The following is a 12,236-nucleotide window of genomic DNA, read 5'->3' on the forward strand; positions in this document are numbered from 1 at the left end:
TGGTTGTGAGCCACCATGTGGTTGCTGGGATTTGAACTCTGCACCTTTGGAAGAGCAGTCGGGTGCTCTTACCTGCTGAGCCATCTCACCAGCCCAACCTAGATCTTTCTTGGTTTGCTCTTTTCAGTTTGCCTTGCTGCACTGTGCCCCTTCAAACTGCCTGAGATTTCACCTTCCCTTTTCTTTAAAGCTGGAGTTTGACCTTCTCTGTGTATCTTTCAGAAATCCATTTGCCTAGGCCTAAAGAGATGGCTCAGTGGCTGAAAGCTTATAACTTTAAGTGCAGAGGACCTGCCTCTACTTCCCAGCACCCATACTGGGTGGGTCACAACTGCCTGTAACTTCAGCTCCAGGGGCCTCCATACTCAAAATACCTAACACATACATGTGACGAGAAATAAGAATAAACCCCACAGACGTTGTTAAATTCATTGCTTCTCCAAGTTACTGTAGGGAGCTAGAGCTTAGGACTTACCTTGTCAGAGGAAGTGGGCCTGACCCCTGTCCATCCAGTACCATGTAAGGTGCATCCCATCAAGTGATTCCACCAGGGACCTTGTATAGAAATGATGAGCCATTTCAAGTGTCCCAAATTTCCCAGGTGACCTACAGAATCTAAATGGAAGAGGTAAAGGAAACTGCAGATCTCAGTGCCACAGCCAAGAGAATGATTTAATCAGTGTGTAATGAATAATTCCTTTCTGTAGAAATAGATGCTTGTCTAAGTTTAGCTGGGACTGGCCCCTAGAGAGTGATTTAAGACAGCATAGGTTCTTTGCCATAGGAAACAGGGCAAGTATCCCTACAGATTGTGCAGAACAGAATAGACCGTGTGTGTGTGTGTGAGAGAGAGAGAGAGAGAGAGAGAGAGAGAGAGAGAAAGAATATGAATGAAAATATGATTTGTGAACCTATGGTTTCACAAATGCCAGGCAACTAATGGTTCTACTCTAGGTTATATCCCAGCACTAATTTTTATTTGGAGGTAGTCCTTCCCTAAGTTGCCCAAGTTGGCTCTGAATTTACTGTTTTTTTGTTTTTTTTTTTTTAAGCATTTTGAGGGTTGTTTATTTGGTTTTAGAAGTGCTGGGCATGAACCCCAGGATGCTGTGTTGCTACAGTCTCAGTCCCTAAAGGCAATTCTTAGACGATTCCCCAGACCATCACAGATAGCAGATCAACGCTCATCAGACAGAATGAGAATACAGACGCCAATGCAGGGAATTTACGCTAATCTGAGTCAGCATCTCGGGGCTCCTGCTTGATCCCCATGGGTGAATGGAACCCATGTGCTGGGGGACCAGGCATCCCAGGGACCCCATGTTCATCAGTGGGTCATGGTATTCCTGCTTGAATCCCTGAAGGGGTGGCGGAGCTGCGGGGACAATGGACTCTGACATCTGCCGGTGGTAGCTGGGGCGACTATCTCCAGGAACGCCTGACTGAGGAGGGAAGGGATGGCTGGGCTCAGACAGCTGTCGCTGAAATCTCTGTTCTGATGGATACTGGCTTTCAGGCATCATCTTTGGCATTTGCAGGGGCTGATGTGGTGGCCAGGGGACCGCAAATGTTTGTTGCTGTGATCCAGTTTCTGGAAGTGAGTCCTGAATTTACTCTTAACTCCCCTAAGCCTCGAACCCATGATCATCCTTGAGTAATTAGGATTACAGGTGTACACTATCAGGCCTGGCAGACTCAGTAGTCTGGCTTTAAGTTATATTTTAAAAAGAGCACTGTGAGCCATGGGGGATGGGGACAACAGGGTGCTTTGGAGATGGGGAGCAGACATAGGACAGGACTGGAAAGGTATAGCTCAGTTGGTAAGTGAGGACCTGGCTTTGAGTCCTCAAAACCCATGTAAAAACTGGATGGTTAGCACAAGCTTCTGTAATTCCAGTGCTCTATGAGGAGATAGGACACAGAGACAAGAGATACTTAGAAGGTAGCTAGCCTGGTATGTAGGAGAAAAACCAGACACTGCCTTAAACAGGGGAGCATGTGAGGCCCAACACCTAGGTTGTCCTCTCACCTCACGTGAGTCCTGTGGCACATGCACTTGAATGCACTTGAATGCACACACACACACACACACACACACATGCCAAAAAACAAACAAAACAAAACAAAACAAAACAAAAAACCCCAAACAAACCAAGATTGTAAGGAGGCTGAATGTAGAAGTAGAATTCAACTGGTGACATGATGGTGGCTTTATTAAGGTAATGACTGGAGAAGGGGGACAGTAGACTTAAAAAACTACTTTGAAGTTGGAAACACTTGGTGATGGAGTGAGAGGAAGAGGGTCAGCAGAGGTCAGGATGAAATCCTCATTACACCATACCGGTTTGCCTATCCCTGGGCCTGAGACCCTCCCTTTCCCACTGGATATTTTGAGAATGGTTCATTCGCCATGTAGCCCAGGCCTCAGACTAATGCTCCTTGTGCCTCAGCCTCAAGAATGCTGAAATTACATGCCATTGCCACCACATGGTTCGGATTTTTAGTTTATTAAAGTTTAATTGGGTGGGGAAAGGATGGCTTCATTCTAGTGTCATTGGCTCTCTCGTCCTTCAGTGTGTCTAAAGGCCAACATTCTCATCTACTTTCAAAAAGATTACAAGGTGAGTTGTTCTCTCTTAAATGGCAGTGGCTATAGAAACCCTTGAACTGCCCTCTCGGCCCCTGCTTTTCAGCTGTATCTGCTATCTCTGCTGAGGACAAGACTTGGGCTTTGTAAGCAGTGAGGGTCCATGAAGAGTCAGGTCTTAATGACGGTCTTCAAGCAACGAAGACTCCAAACCGGTAGCATGTTGATTGGCCCCAGAAAGTGCTTCAATTAAGCTTTGCCTTGAACCAGAGTTTGCAAGTCCACTGGCAGACAGATTTAAAAGACTTTTCATGTGGGCATGTGACCTCATTCTGTACCCTTATAGAGCAAGACAGGTAGGTTCCTCCGTTAATCCTATTTTAGGTGTAAAGTGTATGTTAACATGAACATCCTGTTGTTTAAAACATGATCCCTTTCTTCATGAAATTGCTGAGGCAACTTTTTTTTGGGTGGGGGGGTGGTTCGAGACAGGGTTTCTCTGTATAGCCCTGGCTGTCCTGGAACTCACTTTGTAGACCAGACTGGCCTTGAACTCAGAAATCTGCCTGCCTCTGCCTCCCGAGTGCTGGGATTAAAGGTCCCACCATGCCCGGCTGCTGAGGCAACTTTTAATTGGCTGAAGTGTGGTTTTCTTCTGGACTCTGTTGTGTCCTGTTGGCCTACATGTCTATTATTAACACTGTTGTCATAGCCTTGTTCTAGATTGTGAAACCAGGCAGAGTAAGTCTCCTAGCTATTCTGTCTCCTATTCTAGATCTGTTATATTTGCACACAGATTTTCATATCCTCTTGTCAGTTTCTTCAGAAAAACATTTTGGAATTTTGATAAGAATTGCCAACTTCAATAGTGAGACTTCTGATTTATGAATGTGTCATATCTCTTTGTATGTTTACATCTATTTCTTTTTAGCAGTTTCTGTATTTTTTATTGTGTAGACCTATACTTTTTTGTTGTTGTTAAAGTTATTTCTAAGTCTGGGCACGGTGATAATCTTTACTTAGAGTAAGGCAGAAGACTAGCTTGAACCCAGGAGATTGAACCTAGCCTGAGCAACATAGCAAGACCCTTTGCCAACCCCGAAGAAACCATAAAACCCAAAAAGAACCTAGGTGATTTAATTCTTCTATCGTCTAGGTGATGATGCTATAGATGAAATTGTTTATTTGCATGTGTGATACCAGAGATTACAGCCAGGGACTGTGCATTAGCTTGGTGCTCACTCTGTCATGTAACTGTGGCTAGTTTTGGTTTGATTTTTGCAGACAGAGTCTGATGTTCCCACATTGGCCTTGAATAGAGAATAATATTTTAAAAATTTTTAGATTTATTAGTTATTTTATGTGTATGATTGTTTTGCCTGCATGTGTGTATGCATACCATGTGCATACCTAGTACCCAAAATTGGTCAGGAGAGGGTGTGGGCTATCCTGGGACTGGAGTTATAGTTATGAGCTACTGTGTAGGTTCTGGAAATGGAATGCAGATCTTCCAAGAAGTACTTTTAACTGTTGAACCAACTCCCCAGCCCTGAGATTAATCTTGAACTCCAGATCCTCCTAACTCCATCTCAGATTACAGGTAAGGGCCACTGTTCTGTTTATGTGGTACGGCAAATTGAACCTTGAGTTTGCATGCTAGGCAGGCACTCTTACCAGGTGATCCCCACATTAGCCTTTGAGGGGAAAAAACAGGACAGGCAAGCTGAAAGTCTTAGCAACTGCCAAGAGGAAAGAGATGGAGAAGAGGAAGAAATAGCAATGCTTTTGAGTACAAGAAACCAGGCAGATTGTCTTTGTCAGGGTTTTACTGCTATGAACAGACACCATAACCAAGGCAAGGCTTATAAAAGACAGCATTTAATTGGGACTGGCTTACAGGTTCAGAGATTCAGTCCATAATCATCAAGGCAGGAGCATGGCAGCATCCAGGAAGGCATGATGCAGGAGGAGCTGAGAGTTCTACATCTTCATGTGAAGGCTGCTAGATGACTGGCTTCCAGGCAGCTTGGACTAGGTTCTTAAAGCCCACACCCTCAGTGACACACTTATTCCAACAGGGCCACACCTTCTGATAGTGACACTCCTTGGGCAGAGCATATATACAGACAACCACAGGTGTAGCAATGGAAGTCAACAAGTAGCTGCATGGGGTAAGGCTTAGAGTTGTTTGATTCCCCCCCCCCCCTTGGGCCTGGGGAAAATGGCTCAGTGGGTAAAAAGAAGTACTTGCCACTCAAGTGTGAACTTGAAGTGTGAGTTTGAGTTGCAGAAGTCATAGGAAAGCCAGAGGCAGTAGCTCAGGTTTCAGTAATCCCAGTTCCTACAGGGAGGTAGGAAGCAGAGACAGGAGAATCCCTAGGAATTTGCAGAGCTCTTGTTTTGAAAAAAGTAGAAGCTGATGTCCATATACATGTCGTTGAATGCATGTGTCTTCATACACACAAATGCACATACATACACATACATAATGAATTTTTAAAATGTTAGGTTGTTTTTATGTATCAGTCTTGTACCCTTTAGCTTGACTAAACTTGCTTCTTCATTCTAGTAGATTTTCTCTTATAGATTTCTTGATATTTTACAGACCTCTTATAGACTTACTTGTAGACTTTCTATTATTATTTACATTTATTTTGTGCATGTGCAGGTAAGTATGTTCTGTGATGCCTGTGTGGAAGTCAGGACACCGTGTAGGAGTTGTATTCTTTCCTTCCATGTGGGTTCTGGGTTTGAACTCAGGTGGTCTTCAAGCTTGGCAGCAAGAGCCTTTATCCTCTGAATCATTAGCTACCCTCATTTCTTAGGAGTTTTATTTCTACTGCCCCCAAAGTTATTTGTCCCTTTTCAGTTTGTATTTGATTTCCTTTTGCCTTCCAGTACAGAGCTGACTAACACTGACAAGTAGCTACCCTTGCTTCCTTCCCAGTGTTCCCAGGAAAGCACCCATTGTCTCACTATTAGTTTGATGGGTGTTCTGGGATCTTTTGATGTTCCTGTCAATTGTGAATAGCACCACTTTTTGGGTTACTTTCTCTTCCCTTTTCTGGTGGCACCAAATGTTCTAGCCTGTGACTTGCTTTTCCTGACACAGGTCTAGAATCAGCCACTTTGAGATAGCTCTGACTCCTTTTATTAACAGGTAGTGTTTAGAAGCCAGAGTCTAGGCAGTAGTTGAGTAAAAGTTGCTTTTAAAACTCTTATACAATGTTTCAGGAATCCTAAGTATCTAATTATAAAAACCAGTAATACCCAGAAACAAGAGAACAGAAAGAGGTTTAGTTTACCATATAACTCCTATCATGATTATTTTTAATTTTTACATTTACATTTACTACTTGTTTATTTGTTGTGTGTGCACATATATGTATACATCTATATACACATACCAAGGTGTGTATGAGGAGGCCAGAGGAAAACAAGAGGGAATCCATTTTCTGCTTCCTTCATGTGGGTACTGGGGATGGAACTCAGGACCTCAGGCTTGGTGGCAAGCACTTTTATTTACTCAACTATGTTTTAATGGAAAATTGTTTGTAGCTGAAGAATATAAGTATTAGCTGTATAATAAATGTTACAAAAGCTCCCAAAAAGCAATTATGTCTGTTTGGTTGTTTTGAAGACTTACTTTTTAGTCTAGACTAACCTGACTACATATCTCAGACTGGTCTAGAACTGGAGGCTGTCCTCCTGCCTCAGCCTTCCAAGTGCTTGGGATTATGGCCTGAACCACTACCCTGCCCAGTTCCAGTGATGTCTTTATAAAGGAACATTACTTGTCCTAGTTGATTTTGAAATTTTTTTAAAGATTTATTTATTTATTTTATGTATATGAGTACACTATAGCTATCTTTCAGACACACCAGAAGAGGGCATCAGATCACATTACAAATGGTTGTGAGCCACCATGTGGTTGTTGGAATTGAACTCAGGACCCCTGGAAGAGCAGTCAAGTGCTCTTAACCACTGAGCCATCTCTCCAGCCCAATTTTTGAAATTTCTAGTGGAATAATTATTACTACCTGTTCCTTTATTTTTCTCCTTTCATGGCAGCATATAAAAAGACTGAGGGGGAAAGATGGGGTCTTTGGGTACTGTCCTAGTTAGCTTTAGGTTGCTGTGATAAAATATCATGAACAAAAGCAATTTAGGGCCGATAGGGTGTATTTCATCTTAAGCTATAGTCCATCTTGCAGGGAAGTCAAGACAAGAACTCAAAACAGGAACCAGAGACAGGGACTGAAGCAGAGACCGTGGTGAAGTGCTGGTTACTTTCCTGACATGTGCTCCATGGCTTGCTCAGCTTCATTTCTTACGCATACCAGGCCCACCTGCCCACAGTGGGCAAGATCCTCCCACATCATACTTAAGAACATGCCCCACATTGCCTATGGCCGATCTAGTGGAGGCATTTTCTCATTTGAGGTTCCCTCTTCCCAGATGATTGTAGCTTGTGTCTATTTAGTCAGCAAAAACCAAACCAAACCAAACAAGGGACAGGTGTCAACATAAAGATAGTAACTACCATGCTGCCAGGGTTTATTGTGGGTCAGGTACTATGCTAGTCTAAAATTCACAACCCTTTGCCTCTCGGATGCTAGGGTTATGGGTGTGCTGTCATTCTCATTGGTACACTGTGCTTCAATGTGTCTTATGCGAATTTTCTCACATAACTACTCAGTAGGGTTATGGTATTTCCTCTCTCCTTTCTTTCCCAGTATACTGCAACTGTGAGGCCTAGCACTGAAAGTGATTAATTGCTGAGCCCTGGATGTGATGAACTGCTGACTGGTGCTTGGCAGGCACTCTGTGAGGTGGTGGCTGCTGATGCAGTGTGGTTGGGAAGAGGAAGAGTGCCCTGGAGACTCGGGAGACTTCACACAAGTAATGCATGGTTTTGTTTACAGTATCAAACAAAGCAGGCATCGTGAAGTAAATTATCACACAATGTCCCCCTTACATTCCCCTGCTCAATCCTTCTTCCCATCCCTCTGCCCAGGATGACTTTGCCGCTAACAATGGAGGGTATGCTATGGATTTACACAAGTAGATTCAGATGCCCTGAGAGTGTCCCAGATCCTTTCCTGAACTACTACTACTGTGCTCTTCTTTCCATCTTTCCTTTCAGTTGGACAGTTTCTTGTTTGGATCTCTGTGGACAAAAACAGACTTGCTTTCTTTTAAACTTGAACTTGCAAGATTGTAGCTCAGCTCAGTGTTTTTTTGTTTGTTTGTTTGTTTGTTTTTTGTTTTTCGAGACAGGGTTTCTCTGTATAGCCCTGGTTGTCCTGGAACTCACTTTGTAGACCAGGCTGGCCCCAAACTCAGAAATCCGCCTGCCTCTGCCTCCCAAGTGCTGGGATTAAAGGCGTGCGCCACCACACCCGGCTTTCAGCTCAGTGTTTATACACCCTCTTCCTCTTGGATCACCCAGTTCCTCAAGAATAATACATAGGGACAAGAATCATGTAATTTTATTGACTCTTTAAAATGTTAGATTATTCAAACTGCTATTTTCCAGGTCAGATCACTTTATTGGCTCCCTTTTGCAAGGTGCTGATTTGGAGGATTGGGCATTATTGGATCATTTGGTTATAGACAGAGACAATAAGTCTACCTTTGCCTGTCTTTAAGTTGTGTGTGTGTGTGTGTGTGTGTGTGCGCGCGCACACACACATGGGGGTGAAGGGGTTAAAAGTATGCAAATTAGATGAAAATAATAGAGTTTATGGAAAATTCTGTTTTTAAAGTCTTCTATATATGACTCTTTTGCCTGCTGGTGCTTATAGAGGCCAGAAGAAGGCAACAGATCCCCTGGAAGTGGGATTATAGATGGCTGTGAGCTATCTTGGGTGTTGGGAATTGAACCTAGATTTTTCTGAAAGAGTAGCTAGTGCTTTTAATCACTAAACTATCTCTCTAGCCTCAGAAAATTCTTTTAAGATTTATTTATTTGATGTATATGAGCACACTGTAGCTGTACAGATGGTTGTGAGCCTTCATGTGGTTGTTGGGAATTGAATTTTTAGGACCTCTGCTCGCTCCAGCCTAAAGATTTATTTATTATGTATTTATTATTTATAAGAACACTGTAACTGTCTTCAGATGCACCAGAAGAGAGATCTCATTATGGATGTTGTAGGCCATCATGTGGTTGCTGGGATTTGAATTCCGGACCTTCAGAAGAGCCGTCAGTTCTCTCACAAGCAGGGAGCATTTCTAATCGTTTCTCTCCCTGTAGGCTGACGGATTCCAGGATGCAGCTGGTGCTAGAGGTGTGTGGCCCCTTACCTGAGCCAGGCCATGAGGCCATGTTGCCATGATGTGGGCCCCTCATGGCCTCAGCAGGAACAGAGCACTACAGTATTGGCCTGCGCCGAGGAAACAGCTTCAAGCAGAGACATCCCTCAGGCACAGTGTCGGCTTCACCATCTGAGAAACCCTCGGAGGTCAAAGTCTGGTCTCAGGCCCATCAGCAGGTGAAGCCAATCTGGAAACTGGAAAGGAAGCACGTAGGCACACTGTCAGCAGGGCCGGGCACCAGTTTCTTGGGAGTCCCATCCCAACCAGCCTATTTCCTTTGCCCTAGCACTTTATGTAGCTCTGGGACCACAGCGGTCATTGCAGGCCACAGCAATCCCTGTTACCTGCAATCTCTCCCTAACTTGTTCAGCAATACTCTGCTGTACCGCCGCACCAACGTGAGGCAAAAACCATACCAGCAACTGGAATCTTTCTGCTTGCGTTCCAGCCCTTCAGAGAAAAGATCTTTTTCTCTCCCTCAGAAGGGTCTCCCTGTCAGTGTCACTGCCAATAAAGCCACATCTTCTACAGTCTTCCCCATGGCCCAGCCCATGGCATCTTCACCCACTGATCCATACCTCTCACTGGCAGCAGCTGGGGAAAACCCTTCAAGGAAGAGCCTGGCCTCTGCTATCTCAGGGAAGATTGTATCTCCACTGTCCTCCTACAAGCCCATGCTGAACAACAATTCCTTTATGAGGCCAAATAGCACTAAAGTGCCCTTATCACAAGCCACAGATGGCCTGAAGCCAGTATCCTCACCCAAGATCCAGCCTGTCTCATGGCATCATTCAGGGGGTACTGGAGATTGTGTACCCCAACCTGGTGACCATAAGGTGCCCCAAAACATTGCTACTGTCTTAGATGATGTCACTGCCCCTATCACCTCACCTACCACAAGCACCCTCAACATATCCACAGCCAGTGTTACCCCTTCCCAGTGCAGTCAGAGTAACTTCAGGATGGAGGCACATCCCTGTGGCCCGGATGAAAACCCGGATTCCCAGAGTGCGACTAAAGAGGTACACTTCACTGAGGCTGTGAGGAAGTTGGCTGCAAAAGGCTTTGAGAAGATGCCACGACAAGGCTACCAGTTTGAACAGGCTTGTTTTGTGAACCCCAGCTTCCAGTGGGGTCTTCTCAACAGAGGCAGGCGGTGGAAACCTCTGATGGGCCAGCGGTTTCCTCAGGAGGATATTGGATTAGACAGTGGGGTCCTTCCTGGTGCCTCAGACACCTTGGGGTTGGACAGCACAGTCTTCTGTACCAAGAGGATCAGCATTCACCTCCTTGCCTCACACGTCCATGGGCTCAATCCTAGCCCTGCCTGCGGGTCTGCAGTTGACTCCCAATTACTTGGAGAAGACAGAGCTCCTGTTCCCCCTCCTTCCCTCCAGCCTCTTGGAGTAGCTGAAGTGGCCACTCGTCTTTCTTCTGTCTGTCTTGGCCAGCCTGGGAAGGGACCTGAGGAAGCCAAGGGCCTGAACTCTTGTACTAAGGGTGGTCGGTAAGTTGTCCCCTGCCCTTGGTTTATTGGAGCAGTACAGTAGCTCCACCATAGTCTGCAGACATTGATGCCCTGTATCTCTGAGAGTTGGCTTTATGTGTTAGCTGTCCTAGAAATTTTAATTTTCACTTAACGTAGGGATTTATTGTAAGGTGGGGATTAGAAAAGTAGCTTGCAGACTAAATCTTGCTTTTTTTTTTTTAAATGAAATTTTACTGGGATGCACCTTTGTCCGTTTATTTACTGTTGTCTTTGGCTGCGTTTTACCTACAACAGTAGAGCTGGGAAGTTGTGGCTGATCTACTAAAGATATTTACTGATTGGTCCTTTGGAGAGTTTGCCCTTCCTGTTTTAGGCTTTACCAGCGGAGAAGTAAAAATTGCAGGTACCACTCCTGGGGTCTGTTACTTTCCTGGTTACTCCTAACTGAGCTGGGCTCCTGTGCACTCCTGGAACGATAGCAACTCAGAGCTGAAGACATAGATGTAGTCGGTTCCTTCTCTTGTGTCTTGTTACTTTTCTAGAACCTTCCACCAGGGCCTTCTGAGTTCCTAGTGAACATCCCAAGAACATGTGAATTACCAGCTATTCATTGACTTTTGTATGCAGAATTTTATATTTATATACTGTAAAGAGACTTCAAACAAAATGGAAGACATAGTGATATGCAGATGAGGTGTAAAGCTGAAGAACTGGCTAGACCTGGGTTCTGAGGACCTGAGCCGTAGTGTATAAGGTCCAGGCAGGAGATAACACTGGTGAGGAGGAGGCTCTTACTGGGAGACAGTGAAAGAATGGGACTCCAGACTGGAGTTGGCCTGGGTGGAGGCATGATTTTTTTCTTTCAGTTCAGCTACTGACCTCCGGCCAAACCAGGTGGAGCCTGAGGATACAGAAGATGAACTGGGAGATGGTTTGGAAGATAGCTGCAGCCATGATGAGAATGAAGAAGAGGAAGGTGAGTAAGGAATCCTTTTGCTTCCAACTGTAGGGCTTGCTCAGCATCTACTAGGAAGCAGGGATGACCGTCTGCTCGGCTTGACTGACATCACCTGCGTCCATCATTTGTTTTGAGGGCCTAACTGGGGATTTGTGGGGGACTTTGGTCTCTCCCTCTCTGTCCCACTGGATGCTCCTTGCTCTGTCAAGAAGGGCAGTGCTGAGGATGCCTAGTACCAGCTTGCTGCCTGGGCTTGAGAGGGACACATGCAGCCCTGCCTTCGCCTCCAGTGATGGCTGCTCTGTTCTTCCTCTACAGGAGACTCAGAGTGCTCTTCTTTAAGTGTTGTGTCCCCCAGCGAGTCAGTGGCATTAATATCTCGGTGAGTGCTACACAGATCATTGGCAGATGCTTATTTCTGTTCCTTGAAGGTTGTAATGACATTACCCTCACTGGCCCTGACAACCCTAATTCATTTTTCATCAAGCTTCCTATTTGATTTTGTGTGTAACTGTAGTTTTGTGTGTTTTTGTGTTTGCAGACAGGGTCTCTGCATGACTCTGCATAGCCCCAGCTGTAGATCAGGCTATCCTTGAACTCACTGAGATATGCCTGCCTCTGCCTCCCTTGGGCTGTGATTAATGGTGTACACTATCATGTCCATCCATTTAAGTCCTTTTGTAGAGCAAATACTTTGGAATGCTGTGTCAGGAGGTACTGAAAGCATGTCATTCTGTAAAAGGACTAGAATTTTTTTTTTTTTTTAAAGATTTATGTATTTATTATATGTAAGTACACTGTAGCTGTCTTCAGACACTCCAGAAGAGCGCGTCAGATCTTGTTAAGGATGGTTGTGAGCCACCATGTGGTTGCTGGGATTT

At 44.8% G+C, this 12,236-nt stretch overlaps 1 protein-coding gene across 3 annotated transcripts in view; it reads left to right on the forward strand.

The window, feature by feature from the left end:
- Ttll4 (tubulin tyrosine ligase like 4) overlaps positions 1–12,236 on the forward strand; it is a 34,350-nt gene that overhangs the window by 4,613 nt on the left and 17,501 nt on the right. For 2 of the 3 annotated variants that reach the window (XM_021198339.2, XM_029538742.1), the window contains exons 2-5: positions 7,324–7,489; positions 8,847–10,415; positions 11,264–11,373; positions 11,674–11,737. In XM_021198339.2, coding sequence (XP_021053998.1) covers positions 8,941–10,415; positions 11,264–11,373; positions 11,674–11,737 — 1,649 coding nt within the window. In that variant the 5' untranslated portion in view covers positions 7,324–7,489; positions 8,847–8,940. The remainder of the gene's footprint in view (positions 1–7,323; positions 7,490–8,846; positions 10,416–11,263; positions 11,374–11,673; positions 11,738–12,236) is intronic. The other variant, XM_029538741.1, reaches the window with a different exon arrangement.

This window comes from Mus pahari, chromosome 5 (genome assembly GCF_900095145.1).
Source record: "Mus pahari chromosome 5, PAHARI_EIJ_v1.1, whole genome shotgun sequence".
Classification (NCBI taxonomy): Eukaryota; Metazoa; Chordata; class Mammalia; order Rodentia; family Muridae; genus Mus; species Mus pahari.